The 17,779-nt window shown below is 50.8% G+C and overlaps 8 protein-coding genes across 8 annotated transcripts; 7 read left to right on the top strand and 1 right to left on the bottom strand.

Annotated features, from left to right (window-relative positions):
• The first annotated feature begins 133 nt into the window (after nt 1-133).
• Nucleotides 134-1,519, top strand: BJY04DRAFT_32222 (putative carbonyl reductase). Its single transcript, XM_073720137.1, has 3 exons — nt 134-438; nt 485-868; nt 922-1,519. The coding sequence occupies exons 1-3, from the start codon at nt 186-188 to the stop codon at nt 1,155-1,157; spliced, it is 873 nt and encodes a 290-aa protein (XP_073572878.1). The 5' UTR covers nt 134-185; the 3' UTR covers nt 1,158-1,519.
• Nucleotides 1,239-3,568, bottom strand: BJY04DRAFT_32190 (sugar transporter). The gene is made up of 3 exons (XM_073720133.1): nt 2,328-3,568; nt 1,946-2,276; nt 1,239-1,852 (listed from the first exon to the last, which is right to left on the bottom strand). Exons 1-3 carry the CDS (start codon nt 3,146-3,148, stop codon nt 1,538-1,540), a joined length of 1,467 nt encoding a protein of 488 aa, XP_073572877.1. The 5' UTR covers nt 3,149-3,568; the 3' UTR covers nt 1,239-1,537.
• BJY04DRAFT_32196 (putative cellulase) lies at nt 3,569-5,517 on the top strand. The gene has a single exon (XM_073720134.1). It carries the CDS (start codon nt 3,989-3,991, stop codon nt 5,144-5,146), a length of 1,158 nt encoding a protein of 385 aa, XP_073572876.1. The 5' UTR covers nt 3,569-3,988; the 3' UTR covers nt 5,147-5,517.
• A 732-nt stretch (nt 5,518-6,249) lies between these two features.
• On the top strand, nt 6,250-7,782 carry BJY04DRAFT_32271 (aromatic alcohol reductase). The gene is made up of 4 exons (XM_073720139.1): nt 6,250-6,507; nt 6,569-6,853; nt 6,910-7,236; nt 7,288-7,782. Exons 1-4 carry the CDS (start codon nt 6,421-6,423, stop codon nt 7,666-7,668), a joined length of 1,080 nt encoding a protein of 359 aa, XP_073572875.1. The 5' UTR covers nt 6,250-6,420; the 3' UTR covers nt 7,669-7,782.
• Nucleotides 7,783-8,141: 359 nt separating this feature from the next.
• Nucleotides 8,142-10,031, top strand: BJY04DRAFT_206661 (putative amino acid permease; the record flags this gene model as incomplete). The annotated part of the gene is made up of 4 exons (XM_073713744.1): nt 8,142-8,280; nt 8,327-8,384; nt 8,440-8,655; nt 8,717-10,031. The coding sequence occupies 4 exons, from the start codon at nt 8,142-8,144 to the stop codon at nt 10,029-10,031; spliced, it is 1,728 nt and encodes a 575-aa protein (XP_073572874.1).
• An 856-nt stretch (nt 10,032-10,887) lies between these two features.
• On the top strand, nt 10,888-14,790 carry BJY04DRAFT_206660 (RNA dependent RNA polymerase; the record flags this gene model as incomplete). Its single annotated transcript, XM_073713743.1, has 2 exons — nt 10,888-11,316; nt 11,356-14,790. The coding sequence occupies 2 exons, from the start codon at nt 10,888-10,890 to the stop codon at nt 14,788-14,790; spliced, it is 3,864 nt and encodes a 1,287-aa protein (XP_073572873.1).
• Nucleotides 14,791-15,163: 373 nt separating this feature from the next.
• BJY04DRAFT_32182 (uncharacterized protein) lies at nt 15,164-15,993 on the top strand. Its single transcript, XM_073720132.1, has one exon. The coding sequence runs from the start codon at nt 15,291-15,293 to the stop codon at nt 15,792-15,794; it is 504 nt and encodes a 167-aa protein (XP_073572872.1). The 5' UTR covers nt 15,164-15,290; the 3' UTR covers nt 15,795-15,993.
• Nucleotides 15,738-17,749, top strand: BJY04DRAFT_32205 (putative clock controled protein (Ccg-8)). Its single transcript, XM_073720135.1, has 2 exons — nt 15,738-16,235; nt 16,310-17,749. Exons 1-2 carry the CDS (start codon nt 15,932-15,934, stop codon nt 17,518-17,520), a joined length of 1,515 nt encoding a protein of 504 aa, XP_073572871.1. The 5' UTR covers nt 15,738-15,931; the 3' UTR covers nt 17,521-17,749.
• The last annotated feature ends 30 nt before the right edge of the window (nt 17,750-17,779 follow it).

Genomic DNA, 17,779 nt, shown 5'->3' with positions numbered 1-17,779 from the left:
AGTACCAACACCTTGGCGAGGTCTGTTGGCTTCTGGCTGTGGCTCAGAGGGACAATTGCACAAGCGCCAGTTGGTATATAAGTCAGTTAACGTGGCCCGCCTGATCGTCGCTTCTTTCCAACCATACTTCAATTCTCTCTCCTTTCTTATATTCAGCTCTTTCCCACCTGTCTTCATACCATATAATGTCCGGCGTGCCCATTAATGCCCATGGCCGCCCTGTCCCTGGCAACAGTAAAGCTCCGGCGCACTCAAGTCTGCACTCAAAGTTCTCACTAAAGGGAAAGACTGCTATCGTGACCGGCGCTGGTGCCGGCCTTGGTCTTACAGGAGCGAATGGCCTCGCCGAAGCTGGTGCTAATGTTGCGCTGTGGTATACCACCGGCACGAAATGTCCTGAGCGGGCCCAGGAAATCGCCGACAAGTACGGCGTACAGGGTTGGTTTATGGGCCGTGATCGCTGAGACTTCACTGATGGTTATAGCCCAGGCCTATCAAGTAAACATCACAGACCCCGATGCGGTCAAGCATGCCGTCGAGCAGAGCGTGATAGACTTCAACGGCCGCTTGGATATCTTCATTGCTAATGCGGGAATACCCTGGACTGAGGGTCCTGCAGTCAACGGCCCTCTGACCCGCTACTCCGATGTCGTGGAGATTGACCTGAATGGTACATACTACTGCGCCAAGTACGCTGCCTACTACTGGCGGAAACAGAAGGAGGAGGGCGTTGACCTGAACGGTAACAAGCTCGAGGACTATACCTACGGTAGCTTTGTTGCGACACCCACCATGAGTGGACACAAAGCCAACATTTCTCAACTAAAGGCAGCTTACGACGCTGCAAAGTCCGGCATTATCCACCTTTGTATGTCGCTCACGAGACATTTGGTTTACCAAGCTAATGCTACTGACCTACAGGCAAATCGTTGGCCCTAGAATGGGTCAAGTTCGCTCGCGCAAACACCGTATCCCCCGGCTATATTGCAACCGAGACCTCCAGCTTCGTCCCTACGGAGCTGAAGAACAAGGGACGTGAGAAGATTCCCAAGCGTGGTGAGGACCGCGCCGAGGAGCTGAAAGGTGCATACCTTTATCTAGCTTCTGATGCGTCCAGCTACACGACAGGATCTGACCTGGCCGTTGACGGTAGCTGACGTGCGCATGAATAGTGCTCTGCTTTTACCCCTTTACCTCATGAATACCCCCTCTCGTAATACTCGATGATTGATTGATAAAGATATACCGAATGCTACAAAGACCCTCTCTAAGACCGCGCTATCGTATTACATACCCCTGTCTTGTTCCTAGATATATTCAGCGAATCATGGAACGGCTTGCTTCCCAGTAAAATAACGTTATCATCAGCCCTGCGCGCCAGGGCTCTGGTCTTCTTGAGGGGTCTAGTCAAATGTAACGGATGCAGCGTTTTTCTGCCTGACTAGATATAACCCCTAGCCACCAATGAGCCACATCAACGACCCCCCTAGCACCCGTTCCGCATACAGGATGGCCACTCCAAACCTCAAAACAGACATCAAACCCGCTTCTCACCCCCCACAACCACCACCGTTCTCGTTTCCGCGTGCTCCAAGCCCTTCTTGACAATCGGAGCGGCAATATGCCCCCCAAACAACTGATCCATCTGCTCAAGCGTCTGCCCCTTCGTCTCCGGGTAGAAGAAAAAGTAGCAAACGGCGGCGATCAAGTTCCACGCGAAGAAGAAATAGAAGAACCCGAATTCGAGGTCTTCGAGGGCTATCGGTGCGCACTGTGCGAAGACCAGGTTCAAGCTCCAGTTTGTCACTGTGGAGAGGGAGTTGCCGCGGGCGCGGATTTCGGCGGGGAAGATCTGATGGTTTCGTGAATATTGTTAGAGAATGACACGATCATGTGTTGTTGAGTGTGACTTGGGGCGATGTTGGGAATTGAAACTGAAACTTACCTCTGCAGGATATACCCAGGAGATAATGCCGATCATTGTGAAGAATAGGCTGAAGACGAAGTTCATGGCGACCATTGCGCGGAGGGCGTTGTCGTTCGGGGATGGGTTATTGGCTAGGACGAAGTATTTTGAGAGGATAGAGTTCACTAGAAGAGCGGCAGCCATGCCGATGGAAGAGATGATGAGAGGCTTGATGCGGCCGACTTTATCGAGAAGCCAGAGTCCGATGATACAGTAAACTATGGACAGACTGCCAGAGATACCGATGATTTTCAGAGATGTTCCTGTCTCGATCCCCAGTATCTCATAGATCTGGGGGCCATAATAGTTTCTATACTCCGATTAGCCTGGTTTGGAAGGATGAAAGTAATAGAGAACTCACATGACGTTGACACCAGATAACTGACCAAAGGCTTGAATGCCCATACCAAGCATCAGCCGCTTTCGCCAGGCTGGTCGTGCAATAAGGTCTTTCCAGCTCCAGACGGCGAACTGCTTTTCAGCAGTGATGGTGTCCACTATTTCACGGAACTCCAGTTCAAGAAAGTCATGATTCGACCCAGTTCCGTGTAATTTGTGCAGTACAGACTTTGCGTCCTCGAAACGATCCCTCTCTACGAGCCACCTGGGAGACTCATAGAGGAACCAAATACCGCAGCCGATAACGATACCAGGCACAGCTTGAAACGCAAGCGGGAACCGCCACTGAAAATGACTGTCCACCTGAAAGCACCCGTACCCCAGCCACTGGGCCACAAAGAAGCCCCAGGAGAGCATAAACTGCAAAAGACCAGAGAGCTTTCCCCGGTCCTGTGCTGTTGCAATCTCTGAGCAGTACATCGGAACAACAGCGGAAAGTAAACCGACGGAGAAGCCAGCAATCAGCCGTCCAGCAATAACCATTGCCACGTTGGCGGCGCCGCCTTGAAGCGCACTACCTAGGATGGAAACAATCGCGCCAATGAAAACCGACATCTTGCGTCCGTATCTGTCAGCAAGGAACGATACGGAGAGTGCTCCTAGGATGGCACCCCCAGTGAAGGAAGAGACGATGCCTCCTCTCTGCGCCGAGGATGGATCGTTCATGTACTCAACAAAGTGCGGCTGGGCTATACTTGAAGAGATGATACCACTGTCGTAGCCAAAGAGAAAGCCTCCAATGGCCAAAAAAACGGCGGTCCCGGCAGTCTTGAGGCGACCCATCGCGTAGCAGTAATAAAGAAGTGGTCAAAGTTCGAGCTGGCGTGAGAAAGTCCTGAGAGGCCATCGTACTTAGACAGATTCCTCTGCCTTTATAAACCAACGCCGCCATTGTCCGCCAGGGAGTCCCCTGCGTCCTTTTCGAAATTTGTCGGAAAGATCACTCGGGATTAAATGTGCCGAGTTGAACGTTTCGGCTCCTGTTGTCCACATTTACTAAGATTGGACGGCCAATGCTCGATGCCATTTTTGAAGCATCAACCTGCTATGTTACCAAACAGTGCGTGTATGTAATCGCAGACTTGACGGGATGCTGAAGCACTTAGCCCTAGAAGGCTAAACCCCCACCCCCACCCCCTCAACTCATGGAACAAGATTTCCCGAACACGCCCTTGCTGATGTATCTGCGTTGATTATAGGGCACCCTGATCACTTATACATTCGGGATGTGGAGATATCCGAGAAAAATCATCCCTAAGCAGCTGCAAGCCTTGCCGAAACAGTGACAGGGTTCTCCACGTTCTGACCCCGGAAATGAGGTGTGGAGTGCATGACAGATATCACGATGCAGGGTTATCAGATAGCGGTCAGATGTCCACCTTGGGGTATCCGACCTGCTATTCTTGGCAGCTGGTTCGCAGTGAGCGCTGTCAATGCCGTTTCCAAAATGGCCGTTGCCGATGACGATCCATGAGGTTCGGTGAGTAAAGCACCGAGGTTGCTGCTTTTTTGATATAAGAGAAGGGTGTTGCTGGGGCTTAAATAGCCCTCGAAGAGTACACTAACATTGACATCAATTCGATAATATTCTCCCAAGGTCAAAATCAAACATATTCAGTCACAATGACACGGCTATTCCTCGCTTCCCTTCTTTTGCAAGCCTGCAACCTTGCTGTCGGCCAGTATTTGGATTGGAGCACATACAAGGCAAACGGTGTCAACCTCGGCGGATGGCTCGTGCAGGAGTCCACCATCGACACGACCTGGTGGGCGCAATATTCCAAAGGGGCACCGGATGAATGGGGTCTCTGTGCCAACCAAGGGTCCCTATGCAGCGCTGTCCTCGAACGCCGTTATGCAACATGGATCACACCCGCTGTTATCGACGAGTTGCACGATGCCGAGGTTAACACCCTTCGCATCCCGACCACTTATGCAGCGTGGGTTAAAGTCCCGGGTTCGCAGCTACACTCTGGAAACCAGGTCTCGTTTCTGAAGAATATCGCCACGTACGCCATTGCAAAGTACGGTATGCATATCATTATCGATGTTCACTCGCTTCCCGGGGGTGTGAATGGAATGCCCTTTGGCGAAGCCGAAGGACATTATGGCTGGTTCAACAACCAAACAGCTTTGGACTACTCCCTAGATGCAATTGACGCGGTGATCGACTATGTTCAGACGTCTGGTCATCCGGGATCGTACACCATCGCGCCCATCAACGAGCCGGTCGACAATAGAGATATGTCCTACTTTGGAACACCGCTTGCGCTGTCCGATGATGGAGCCGCATGGGTTCTGGGGTATATCCTAGCTGTCATATCTCGCGTGGCTGCGGCGAACCCTAATATCCCGGTCATGTTTCAGGGAAGCTTCCGAGGCGAGGCATACTGGTCCCCACGGATTCCAAGCGATGCAAACGTTGTGTTTGATGTGCACCACTATTACTTTGCTGGTCGGGGAGTAACGAGCCAGACCATCACATCATACATCTGTTCAGACGCGGAAGAATCGCCGGGTGATGGCAAGTTTCCTGTTTACATCGGCGAGTGGTCCATCCAAGCTGAGATTGACAATGAATTATCTCAGCGAGCGCGCGCTTTGAACACCGGGCTGCATGCATTTGCCACTCACACTCGCGGAAGCTCTTACTGGACCGCCAAATTCTTCGGAAACGCACCTGTCGACGGAGAGGGCACCCAGGCGGATTATTGGAATTACTTGACATTTGCGCAGCAGGGTTGGATCAATCCAAGCGAGGCGGAGGAAGAATGCTCTTGATGTTCTGGGGATTTGTATTTCGGAGGGTGGCCTCGAGCTGTCCTGTCTGAAAAGCTGCAGAGTAGAGCCGACAGGGTTCAGGCACAAAGGCCAAGCCCGCTTGGGCTCTTAGGATAAGCATTACATCCAGCGAATAAAATCTCTTGTGTCCAAGCTTCCAGCCGGGCTGAAAATTGTGCTCTTCCCGAATTTCCTATAGACGTCTTGAAAAGTAAACGCGTGGTATCTCCGCACTGTCAACCCCGGATCATCTCAAATTTAAGTGTATGGCTGCGGGGGACTGCTAGACTGCGGCCTGACCAGAGATGAAAGTTGGCGCTTGAGTGAGCGCGTGCGAGAGGGGGAAACGATGATCGAACCCTCCTCCCCTCCATGTTAGTCGGAACTGGGCAGCAGGCTGCATCGGGATCTGCGCACCATGGAACGAGGAATGTGGGCGACCGTGGGAAAAGAGTCAGAGAGCCAGTCTCAGCATACCAATGGCGTCACTGGATGAGCAGCCTGTTACAGGCGATCGTCTCGAATTTTTGAGGGGGATGAAACCCCGCTCTTTTTCTTTCACGCGGTGAGGGTTGAAGAGGAGACTAAAAGACCGAAAGTGAAGAGGTTACTCCGTAGAGGGGACCGGGAAGCCGTACAGTAGTACTACTAGGAGTGGAACATGACGTAGAGCAAAGCAGCCTCTGAGGTTCATCTCCCGAACCACTACTGTAGCCCATTCAGCCATTCAGCCACTACCTGTCTAGCATTCGACGCCGGCCCGTGGCGATCCTACCTGGGCACTCTCTGCAAAAATTCTCATCACACCATGACCACAGTGAAGACAAAAGACATGACCCTTCCTGAATGAATTGGCTACAAGGTTGTTGCCAGACACTGACAGATGATGTTTTTGTCTCCTGATCATAGCGATGGAGAACATCAGAGACATTCATTCGCGGAGCACCACCAGCCGGTCGTCATCTCTCGCAGGAGCTTAACATCCACAGTCGACCCACCGCCGGCCACTTGCGATACCTGAAAGAGTGGGTATCCAAGTGGCCATCCTCGGTGGGACGCTGCCCTTTATAACGTCGATTCGTCCTAGTCCTTGATTCTGTGCTCCGTTTTTGAAGAATCATCATCATTGTGATCGAAAGGCTGCAAACGAGCCCGATTTCAACCTTGTTCCTGCTCGCTCGTCTTCCGTCTTTCTTTCATCTTCACCTCTATACATTGTCGAAAACTCTCGCTCGCCTTACTCTCTACAATCACATTGCCGCTCGAACGTCATTATGTCACGGACTACAGTTCTACTGATCGGAGCTGCGGGTGAGACCGGAGGCTCTATCGCAACGGGCTTGCTAGAGCACCCGACTTTTGTAGGCGATCCCGAGGTCTCTTTGTGATAGTAACAATTTCTGACTTATTATCGTTGTATAGGAGATCCACGCCCTTATCCGACCACGCTCTGCCCAAAAACCCGCAGTTCTCGCTCTCCAAGACAAGGGAGTTCATATTCGCAAATGTGACTTGAAAGCTTCCGAGGAAGAGCTAGAGAAGGCTTTGGCCGATATTGATGTTGTCATCAGCTGTGTTGGTTCTGCAGAGCAGCAAGACCAAATTCCGTTGGCCAATGCGGCAAAGAGAGCCGGTGTCAAACGATTCATCCCTTGCGGCTTCATCACTGTGGCACCACCCGGCGGGATCATGTGGTTGAGAGACGAGGTATTTGGCGATATTGATTACTATTCTATGTTGGCATAATCTAACAGTCCTCACAGAAAGAGACGGTTTACAACCACATCAAGCAGCTCCGCCTCCCATATACCATCATCGACATCGGATGGTGGTACCAACTCTCGTACCCCAGACTCGAATCTGGGAAGCTGGATTACGCCATGACCGCTGCCAACAACGAAATTGTCGGAGATGGCAACACACCAATGGCATTGACGGATTTGAGAGATATCGGTCGCTACGTCGCCAGAATTATCTCTGACGACCGCACTCTGAATAAGATGGTCTTCGCATACAACGAAGTGCTGACACAAAATCAAATATTCGCCCTACTTGAAGAAATCAGTGGGGAGCAGATCACTCGAAACTACGTAAGTAGCAGTGCCAGTTCCTCATGTAAACAACGCTAATTTGTCCACTAGATTTCGGAGGAGCTCGTTCAAAACAGAGTGCTCGCTGCTCGCCAGTCTAGCGAGACCTATCCTTTCGACCCGGTGAAATTCATTCCCCGTTACCTGGCTGAGTACCAGCTTTCATGGGGAATTCGCGGCGACAACACTCCGGACTACGCCAAGTACCTTGGATACCTGTCCGCGAAGGATCTCTACCCTGATTTCTCGCCTATCGAATTCAAGGAATACCTCGCCTCAGTCTTCGGGGGCACTGCAAAGGGTATTTACACAGACCGGACCATCTCCAAGGCTCAGCAACGCATGTTCCCACGAAGCGAGTCCTCCGACTCACTGCAGGGTCGATTTTTCCCGAGAACTGAATCTAGCGACTCTCTATACATGTCCCGATAGACGTTCATACGCCGCAGGAACAATTTACGAATATCACGAGACGTGTGAACGAGTCGCAGCACCTGTTTGAAGATAGATCGGTCCGACTTTTGAGGGTTTTCAGGTAATTGCTTTCTATTTATATGACTACAGGTTTCTTAGATTTCGGCGTTCGGACATCGTTCGTGATCCGGTTACCTATCGGAGATCTTTCTATACCTGTGGCATTCCTCTCTTCTTGGTCATAGATGTATACAATAGGGCTTCTTACAATATACCCTTTTATGATTTGTTACGACCTTTTCTACATATTAAGTTCAACAACAGCCTACGTATTCAGGGGAGGAAAGGACAACAAGGCAACCAAGCTGTTAGATAGGAAGGCACGCACCCGCCTCAGGCCCACAACAGTTCAAGCCCTCTGGTGGCCTTTTGTCATTAATGCTTTCATTCCAAATGCTGCAATCCCACTTCTTCTCATCCCCTGGCTGGACATGTCACCATCGGAATCTTCATCTTCACCTCCGTCGGCCGAGTTACTCACACCGAGCAATCCAGAATCAACACGAAGCCAACCTTCGTACGAGCTCAACCCCGATGCCAAGTTGAAACCGTACGAGGTGACTTTGATAAGTTCGTTCCTCTCCTGTGCCAAACGAGCACCCTGCTGAGTATCTAGCAATTGGAGGAGCAATCAATACAGGTCTGATGATAGCTTTTGGGAATGCTCTCTCACGGTAAGCCTTCCACTTCACTCATATGAACAAGCCCATTCCTGAACAACAGGCATAGGTCGGGTGTAAGTCTTCAGTCGAAACATGGGGTGCGTTCTGACCCGACTCAACAGCCCGCATCTACTTTGATATCCTACACATTCGTCGGTTTCATCGTCTTTCTCGTCCTTTCTGCCCTAGGCGAAGTCGCGTCCTTTTCACCTGAACCAACTACACTACATACTCAAGCGAATCGATTTTGCGGCCCGTCGCTGGGCTTTACACTGGGATGGATGTGAGTTCGCAATGGTCTATTCCATTGATCCTTGACTGATGTTGGTCATTGTTCTGTCCAGATACTGGCTGAAATATATGATGGTCATCATCAACCAAATGACAGCAGGCGTTGTGGTGATCTCGTACTGGACAACAGTTCGAGTCGGAGACAAAGCCGCCTATATTACAGTGTTTCTAGCTGTTATTATCGGCATGAATTACTGGAGTGGGCGCTTTCTCGGCCGCTATGAAGTTACTCTCTCCTCGTTCAAAGTTCTCATGGTCATCGGGCTTATGATCTTATCGCTCGTTCTCGCCTTGGGCGGAGGCCCAGATCATGAGAAAAAGGGCTTTCGCTATTGGAGATGGCCTGGGGCGTTTGCCAATGACGAAGACAAGACCTCTTTAGGAATCTTTCGAGCCATCTTCCGGACCTTCCCCTCAACCACGCTATCGTATCTAGGAACTGAGTTGATTGGAATGGCCGTACTTCACACTCAAGACTCTCGAAAGGCCGCGGCCCGGGCAATCCATCAAACCTTCTATCGGATTTTGGCCTTCAATCTTGTCATTGTGACTCTACTAGGTATGGCGATACCCTATGACGAAGATATACTAGCACTGCCTATATATACCTCGAAGCGAAGTGCTTCAGCCTTCGTGGTGGCCGTTCAAATGGCGCATGTTCGAGTATTGCCAGATATCCTCAACGCCTGCATTCTCGTTTTTGTTGTGTCTGCAGCAAGCCGAGCTTTATGTATGGCGACAAGAATCATCCGCGAGCTTTCCCTGGAGCACAATGCGCCTGTTTTCCTTCATCAGACCGACAAACGTGGAGTCCCAGTTTATGCCCTAGGAGCAAGTTGCGCTCCGGCCCTGATGGGATTTCTAAACCTCCTTAGTATATCGGGGCGACTCTGGAGCTACCTTGTCAACTTAGTGACCATGTTCAGCATACTGACTTGGGTGTCGATCCTTGTCATGCACATATCGTTTGTACGTTTCTGCAAAGCCAAACAAGTACCGGCTCAGGAGGTCCCATTCAAAGCCCCCTTTGGGATTGCCGGCTCCTGGATAGCGCTAGTGCTATGCATTTCCATACCCATCATGCGTGCAATCGAGCTATGCGACCGAAACTTTTACAGTCATGGGCTCGATATTGGCACATTCGTCACCTCATTCCTTGGGATCCCTCTCTACCTTGCTCTGGTGCTAGGATACAAGTTCGTATCGAAACAGAAGAAACTGCGAGCTATCACGAAGGCGGAGTCATTACCAACCGGTCATAGAAGGCCCAGTCGACGTGAAACCGAGACAGACGGCGCAGGACCAGGGACAGCCACTAAAGAGAAAACACCGTGGAGAGTTCGAACAATGCCTATTTGGCTCATATGAGCGCACCGTCAACTCATTGGGGCACCCTGCTATCGACCATGCCTCATTATAAGTCTAGGGCGCAGATGTTGGGGAGCGAGCGAAAGGCTGTTGAAACCAACAGCCTGCGAATACTCGAAAACCATCGAGAGCCTTTGGTAGAGTTTCCAGCGTGAGTAACTCTAAGCGAGACTGGGGTACGGAGTAGTCGCAAACATCTGTATATTCGGAGTATATATAGCAATTGATGCAATCAGAGAAGATCTTGGTCGACAGCCTCAGCGTCAAGAGCACCAACGAGAGTTCATCTCGCGAAGGCTGACTGCGGGTCCGCCTGCAGCTCTCCTTCCCCTCCATCACTTTTCCCCCTCTGCTCCTGATATTTGCTTCTTCGACGGTGCCATCCGGCGGCCTCGACACTTCCAGTCACAGCCACTGCCCTGCAACGCAAATAAATGCCCCAATGCGCCCGCCATGACCATTGCTGACTCTTGAACTTTGGTGTTGACACTTACAACCTTCCTTTGAATTTAGCGGGGCTCCGCCAAAGCTACCAACCACCAAAACAAACCCAAATCCATGGTGACCAGGTCAACGACTCTGCTGGTGTTCAATTGCCCCCGCTAGACAGCTATCATTACCCACACCATCGCTACCTTCAGGATATCCACAAGAACGGAAGAAAAAGAAAGAATCACAGTGGAAAGCTAAAAGAAAATAGAAGAATGCCCCTCTACCTCCACCACCACCATCAAACACAAACACAAACACAAACACAAACACAATCACAATCACAATCACAATCACAATCACAATCACAATAATGCTACAACCACCAACAACCCGGCTCTCACCACCACCCCAACGCAGAACCTCAATGTCTCACCCAACAACACCCCAGAAATCCGGCCAGGATTTCACTCGCATAATCACGCAGTTGAACTCCCAGTTTTCCCTGAACATCCCCAACCCGTCTTTCTACTCCCCCTCAACAACGAAAGAGAAAAACGCCGAGAATCCGCTATGGAAAGCCTACCACGGTCTGCAGATACTGTATTACAGTAAGAGTCCGGTTGTGGAGTTGGGCAATGTGCTGAATGGGTTTGAGGAGTGGGTTTGCTCGCGGAATGCGGGAGATGTGGTTCGGCATTGGGATGGGGTTGGGCGCAGTCGGTATGGAAATGGGAGTTCGAATGGGAGGGAGATCGTTGTGCAGAGGGAGAGGGAGGAAAGGGTGGCTTATTTGATGAAGTTGATCGATGATGAGCTTTATCTGCTTGGGAAGGGTTCATTTCCGAGAGGGAGAGTTGATGAGAGGGAAGAAGTGAAGGAAAAGGAGGAAGAGAGGCGGAGGAGAGGGCTCTCTGAGTCACCAGTGTTGGTCGCGAGGCCGTTGAAGAGGAGGTATTCTGTGGAAGATGTGTCGTCGGATGAGTATTTGACGGCGCCCAACTCACCAGAGAAGGCAGGGTACGATAGTGCGGAGTTCCTGGAGGAGTCGCATAAGGTGACAAAAACTACGAATGGAGCAAAGCAGACTTTTGTTGAGCGATTGACGGCAGGGTCTGAAAAGTCAACGCGATATGGTACCGTGGTTGCTGCACAGAATGGTCCCAACTTCAGTTTCTCGACCTTCACCGCGGACACGCCATCTTATCTCCTCGAATCAAGAAACAATCCGGTGCAAACATCGTTTAATTCAACAGTCACGTTTGCGACTGAAGCCGTGACCGACTCGGGGTCAACTTATGATGATTCAGTCGTAGCACACATTCTCAGTGAAGAAGTTACATTTACTCAAGACACTACCTCATCTGGTCTCTCCGAGTTGCCGCGTTACTCTGCTGAAGGAGACATAGTGTCCGAGCTGCTTCAGAGTGGGCCTTTTTCACTTGACCACTCCCTCCCACCTTCGATCTCCTTGTTGTATCGATATGAACTTGAAAGAATCGGGCGAGCATGGAACGTCCCATTCAATCGCATGCTAGTTGGTGACAACATGTCTTTCAAATACGACGAGTTTTGGGATTGGATTGAAAGGCATACTCAACGCAACGGAAACTCAGTGCCTGAAAAACCCAGCCGCAAAGCGTGGGATGCCGCTTGCGGGAGTTTCAGGACGGACAAGCACTCTGAGGCTGTTGTTTTGACTGGAGAACTTGAATGGTGCTCCAAAACCGAGCCCGGAGTATTGAAGCTCAAACTGAATCCGTTGAAAACAGAGCGATCATGTCGCTTCCATCGTCGCTTCGGGTCTGATCGGTTTCTGAGCCTGACTATACCAGCCCCTGCCCGTCCACCAAACCACCTTCGACTTCCATCCCATCCTGCTCTTTTGCGCGAAAGCATTGCTCTGTGGCTGACCCATCATTCGCATAACTGCTTAGGGAGAATATGGAAACCTTTCTGTGTGGAAGAAGTCAAGCAGAAGCGGAAGGTGAGAGCAGAGCCAAAGTTTAGGGTCGACTTTTTTGCTATCGACGGCATCGACTTTGTAGGCCGCTCTATGCCATCTTCAATGAGGCTGGCTGCAAAAAGTGAAACATCCGATAACCGCACTCCAATGACTCTGGAAAATCTCCTCGACTGGCACCTGGCCCCAAGGTCAAACAGCAATCAAACCAATCTGAAGCTGTTCCAACGCATGTCTCTCGCTTTATCCAAAACGTTCGCCACGGTTGTGTTGAAGCCGAAGCAAGTCTTCTATTTGAAAGACGACCCTAACCATCGTGTCATGAACGATGGTTGTGCTTTGATGTCTCGGCAACTTGCCAATCAGATCTGTGATTCACTAGGAATCACAGGAAACACGCCGAGTGCTTTCCAAGGTAGAATCGCCGGCGCGAAAGGACTATGGATGGTCGATGCGCATCAGTCTCAGATCATCACAGAGGATGACATCTGGATCCAGATTTCTGATTCACAAATGAAGATCAACCCTCATCCACGGGAGTGGCAAGAGCCAGTAGACGATGAGAAGCTGACGTTCGAAGTCGTCAAATGGTCGAAGCCCCCACATCCTGTAGATCTCAACATACAGCTTTTAGCAATCCTAGACCATGGAGGGCACATCAAAGAGTACATTGGGGACCTAGCTCGACAGGGCATTCAGGGCGTGGCACGAGACTTTGAAGAGGTCCTCAAACACAACAGCCCTATCCTCTGCCGCAGCCTTGCTCAAAAGATCCGACCAAGTTCGGACAGCGGTGCAGGCTTCCTTGCGCAAAGTGTGCGACGTCTGGAGCAGTGGATGACTGACGACGTGGAGGCGATTATTCGATTCTCGGAAGCCGGGTTTACACCTCGGGATTTCTATCCGCTGCGCAAACGACTTGGAAGGTGCATGAGGGATCTGCTGGAGCGATATGTGGAAGAAATGCGCATTGAAGTGCCATTGTCAACGTATGCGTTCTGTATCGCGGATCCATACGGAATTTTGAAAGAAGACGAAGTGCACTTTGGGCTTTCCATAAACTGGCGAGATGATCAAGGCCAGTTTGAAGACAACTTACTCGATGGTATAGATGTCCTTGTCGGACGCCTTCCAGCCCATCTCCCATCTGATATCCAGCGTCGAAAGGCGGTTTGGAAATCAGAGCTTCGTCATTTCAAAGATGTTATCGTGTTTCCAACAACAGGGGACATTCCGTTAGCTGATATGCTGTCTGGAGGGGATTATGACGGCGACACGCCCTGGATCTGCTGGGACCAGAACATTGTCCGGAACTTTTACAACTCGAGTCCGCCCAGCGGCCACGAGAACTACCCACCGGAGCATTTCGGGCTCACCAAGCATTCCGTCCCTATGGAGGAAATACAATCCATGGGCGAGTTCCTTGAAAGTTCTTTCACGTTCAACTTGACCCTGTCGAATTTGGGTCGGTGTACGGTGGAGCATGAGAAATTGTCGTACGATGAAACTCTCAACTCGCCGAGCGCAAAGGAGCTCTCCTTCCTTCTCAGCCATCTTGTCGACGGCCGTAAAGCTGGCGTACAATTATCAGAGTCAGCCTGGCAGAAATATCGTAAGAAAATTAGTCCTAGAGTCCGCTTGTTACCGGCTTATAAAAATACGGAGCGAAAGCCAAAACGTGACAATATAATTGACCACATCCGATTCAAAGTGTCTCACTCTGCGCGTGAGGAGGTATTGACCAATTTGCAAAGGGCGTTCCCTGAGGAAGAGCATTCTCGCTCCAAGGATCAAGACCTTATACGGCCGTGGAACGAGGCTCGAGAGACAGCGGAGACAGCTCGGCACGAGGGCGATGTGTCGCTCTATGCAATACTAAAGCAGGCTACTCGCGAGATTGAAGATCTTAATCAGCGATGGAACCGATCTCTTTCAGGCGGGACTGGCTCTTTCTCTCCTCTAGCCCTAGAGGCAGCTGAGCAAGCCCGAGCCATTCCGCCCCCGAAATCAGGAAAACATCCGATGCTTCACGCATGGCGGCATAACCAAGCAACGTGGCTGGAATTGCTGGCATCTTATGCCTATAGGAAACAGCCGCAGTCAAGTTTTGTTATCCATGCTTTCGGCGAGATCCTATGTCAAATCAAAAGCAGGAGTGCCCCATTCCGAACAGTATCAAATGAGATCCTCGCGTGTTATCGGATCAACAATAAGGTAATTGCACGCCTAAAGGTCAATGATGGGGAAGAGGAGGAGCAGAGTGAGAGTGCTGAGTATGAAGGGCATGAAGCTATTGAAGCGATGTTGTATGGAACGACAGGCGTAGGCGGATACTACGACCCTGACGATCGGCTTTCTGTAGAGTGATTTAGGTTGTCTTGGATACCCTTTGAATAGCAGTAAGGTAGTCAGTCATATGTAGAGTACTCTGGAATACATGAGACATCAAAAGTAGCTTGTTGACTCCTGCCCAAGTATAATATCACGTGAACCACTTCCAAATGGATGAACCATGCTCCTTCCTCTTTTGTTGCAGCCCGGGATACTACAGACAGCAGGCGGTGAGGCGGGTCAATACTACGATCACATGTGAGATCCGACCGATTGAGTTCGAAGGATGCATAACGCTAGTCCCCAGAAGAAAAAGGGCAGGGAAGATCCACCTGGGTGAGACGAGGGAATGCCCCCAGCAGATGATGATAAAAGCTCGTGAATGGCGCTTTTGCAGGATCTCAATACCTAGTAGTAACTTTCTATTTGCCTCTGGAGAGCGGCACTCTGCAGCGGTGTCAAATCAAAACTAGCGTCGACTGATGGTTCATGGGTCATCTACTCATCTACTGGTGGTACTCCGAGCTTAACATGTGATGTCAGATGCCGATGACGGTGCTTCCATCAATCACATTCACGATGCCTCCTCAAAGATGTTTGCTTCGGCTCAGACGGAGGATATGACGGATGCTGCTGTGATAGATCGCGCTTTGATCAACCTTGGGCATTCTCCGTGGGGAAGACATTCCTGGGCTTCGACTTGGAGGGGGCTGATGGCGTTAATTAATGAATGCTGCCTTAATTCATACTGTAGTTGCAGACCACCAAGTCGGGGGTACTTTTGTATGAGATCCGTGGTAAAGATTGGGATGAATCCAGCTCGGACTCGACTTGCCATTTCTTTGATAGTCTCTCCTCTGGAGTATTATCTTCATTTTTATGACTGTAACTCCAACTTCAGGCGCCTGTCCGGCTATTCTGCTGGTTTGACTAGTACAGGGAAAATTCTTCACGTGAAAGTGCTCTCAGCCAACTCCAAGTCTCCAACAGGACCAACCCTTTCACTCCCAAACGTCCACTCGACTCCTCCCACTCCTTGATTATTGTTATTCCTCTTCACGAGGAAGGAATTGATTGCTTGCCTCCGTCCTTGATCGTCCCCTCACTACCTCTCCCGAGTCCCGATTCGCACTGCCCTTTCCCTTCTCGACTTTCGCCTCTGGGCAAACGTCTGGCGATGGATCGGAGCTCAGACGGCATTGCTACCCTAAACACCTCCCTCTCTTCAGTCTCCGTCCAAGACGCCACCGCGAATCCTACTCCCTCAGCGGCAACGACTCAAAGCTACTCGTCTAATTCGTCTTCAACCTCCCGCGCTCCTTTATCTCTTTCTACCTCCGTCTCTTCGACTCCTCAACATGTGCCCTCCATGATGGAAGTGGATAGTACAGCCGTGGCTGAGGACCGCTCTCGTCGCGCTGCTAGTGTCTTATCTATGGATGACCTCGAAGCTGCCCAAGCTCTTGAAGGACTTCGCACGGGTATGTCTCCTCTATCAGCTTGTTGAGCAACATCAGGCTATAAGCAAAGGCTCATGGATTCAAACTCATTCCAGACTTCGGCGCATCTCCACGAGCATCGCAACAGACCACCGCCTCCCCCGAATCTCAATCACAGCCAGAACCGCTACTCTCGCTATTAACCTCCACACATCCCTTGATCTCTTCCGCCATTAACGGATCGGTTTCCGCCTATACCTCCTCCAAATCATACTCCCCTCGCTTCAAATCCAGCGCCGAATTCATCGAGCGAAATATCGGCTCCCCTGTCGCCAATACTGTGCATTCTGTGGGCCGTAAAACAGGCGTCGAGAGTGGCTTACGCTGGGCTTTACAAAGACACGCATCTAACTCATCCGAGTCGAATCGTTCAAAACGTCGCAAAGTAAATAGCGACAAGCATCCCACCGAACGCGATCTAGAAATCGGCTTGAGTGTGAACATGGATGCCAAGACACTACCAGAGACCCCAGACCTTTATCTCAACGAGGATCTGCCTGCGTACGACAATGAAAAGTCCCCCAACTATGACGAGGTGGACAGAGATGACTCTGCGCGCCAATCCACCTGGCAAAGCAGACTCATGATCTCGACCTCCGGCCTAGGAGTCGCCATGAGCGAAGAATCACTGAGAAGTTTACAATACTGCTTAACCTGGCTGAAGTGGGCCAATGGCCGGTTAGGAAACTCCATTGTGGCTCTGCAAGAGACTCTTAAAGAGTGGGAAGCTCTCCCGGAGAAGAACGGAGACGGGTCAACGAACGGCCAAGCCACCAACCAGACCCAGCTCTCACAGCGCATCCAAGCTCTTAAGCAAGATGTGCTTTCCACTTTGAAGCAGGTGGTCGATGTCGTCTCCAAGTACGCAGGCGGCGCGCTCCCTGAGAATGCGCGCAATCTCGTGCGCCGCCACCTAACCTCTCTTCCACGCCGGTTTCAAGTTGCGACCACCACCTGCTCATCGCCAGACGGATCTGGTGCATCTTCCGAGCCCTCTAGCAGTGCTCGTCGGATCTTGGTCCTCGCTCAGGAGGGGTTGGATATGATGTCGCAAGTCAGTGGTGTCGTCAACGATACCCTTGTCAGTGCCGAGCACTGGTGCGAGCGGCTGGGCCGCAAGCGTCCGGAGAAGAGCAATTCGGAGAAGAGCAGCTTGGAAAAGACTAATGAAGGCCAACCGGTACTACAGCAGTATCCTGCCGATGTCAAGCAGCCCATATCGGATGTTCCACGGGACGCCCCAATGGTTGATGTGGAGAAGGCCTAAGCATGTCTAGAATGTCAGATATCATACAGCACGAGCGCTACTTTAGTTAGAGCTTGCCGTGTCACCTATACTCCAACCTACACCTTTACCGTCATTTGAACCGACAAGAGACCAATCTGCAGCATCATTCTCTTACTTCATTTTATTTCCTTCGGTGCATAAGGAGTACCTACCTCCCACTTGGTTATCAATACTCCCTTGGTTAGCTTCCCAACTTCGAGGCTTTGAATCTCGGTCTAAATAGTTTGTCTACTGGTCA

Source organism: Aspergillus karnatakaensis (assembly GCF_047715665.1).
Source record: "Aspergillus karnatakaensis strain CBS 102800 unplaced genomic scaffold BJY04scaffold_16, whole genome shotgun sequence".
Taxonomy (NCBI): Eukaryota; Fungi; Ascomycota; class Eurotiomycetes; order Eurotiales; family Aspergillaceae; genus Aspergillus; species Aspergillus karnatakaensis.
This window is presented reverse-complemented; position numbering and strand designations above follow the sequence as displayed.

Excerpts from the sequence above, each read along its gene's own strand:
- BJY04DRAFT_32222 (XM_073720137.1), top strand. The coding sequence starts at position 186 with ATGTCCGGCGTGCCCATTAATGCCCATGGCCGCCCTGTCCCTGGCAAC. Across the intron at positions 439-484 it reads CGACAAGTACGGCGTACAGG|CCCAGGCCTATCAAGTAAAC; the intron begins GTTGGTTTATGG and ends TGATGGTTATAG. Across the intron at positions 869-921 it reads GTCCGGCATTATCCACCTTT|GCAAATCGTTGGCCCTAGAA; the intron begins GTATGTCGCTCA and ends ACTGACCTACAG.
- BJY04DRAFT_32190 (XM_073720133.1), bottom strand. The coding sequence starts at position 3,148 with ATGGGTCGCCTCAAGACTGCCGGGACCGCCGTTTTTTTGGCCATTGGA. Across the intron at positions 2,277-2,327 it reads TTATCTGGTGTCAACGTCAT|AAACTATTATGGCCCCCAGA; the intron begins GTGAGTTCTCTA and ends ATCGGAGTATAG. Across the intron at positions 1,853-1,945 it reads CCTGGGTATATCCTGCAGAG|ATCTTCCCCGCCGAAATCCG; the intron begins GTAAGTTTCAGT and ends CGAAACCATCAG.
- BJY04DRAFT_32196 (XM_073720134.1), top strand. The coding sequence starts at position 3,989 with ATGACACGGCTATTCCTCGCTTCCCTTCTTTTGCAAGCCTGCAACCTT.
- BJY04DRAFT_32271 (XM_073720139.1), top strand. The coding sequence starts at position 6,421 with ATGTCACGGACTACAGTTCTACTGATCGGAGCTGCGGGTGAGACCGGA. Across the intron at positions 6,854-6,909 it reads TCATGTGGTTGAGAGACGAG|AAAGAGACGGTTTACAACCA; the intron begins GTATTTGGCGAT and ends CAGTCCTCACAG. Across the intron at positions 7,237-7,287 it reads AGCAGATCACTCGAAACTAC|ATTTCGGAGGAGCTCGTTCA; the intron begins GTAAGTAGCAGT and ends TTTGTCCACTAG.
- BJY04DRAFT_32182 (XM_073720132.1), top strand. The coding sequence starts at position 15,291 with ATGTCAGATGCCGATGACGGTGCTTCCATCAATCACATTCACGATGCC.
- BJY04DRAFT_32205 (XM_073720135.1), top strand. The coding sequence starts at position 15,932 with ATGGATCGGAGCTCAGACGGCATTGCTACCCTAAACACCTCCCTCTCT. Across the intron at positions 16,236-16,309 it reads TCTTGAAGGACTTCGCACGG|ACTTCGGCGCATCTCCACGA; the intron begins GTATGTCTCCTC and ends AACTCATTCCAG.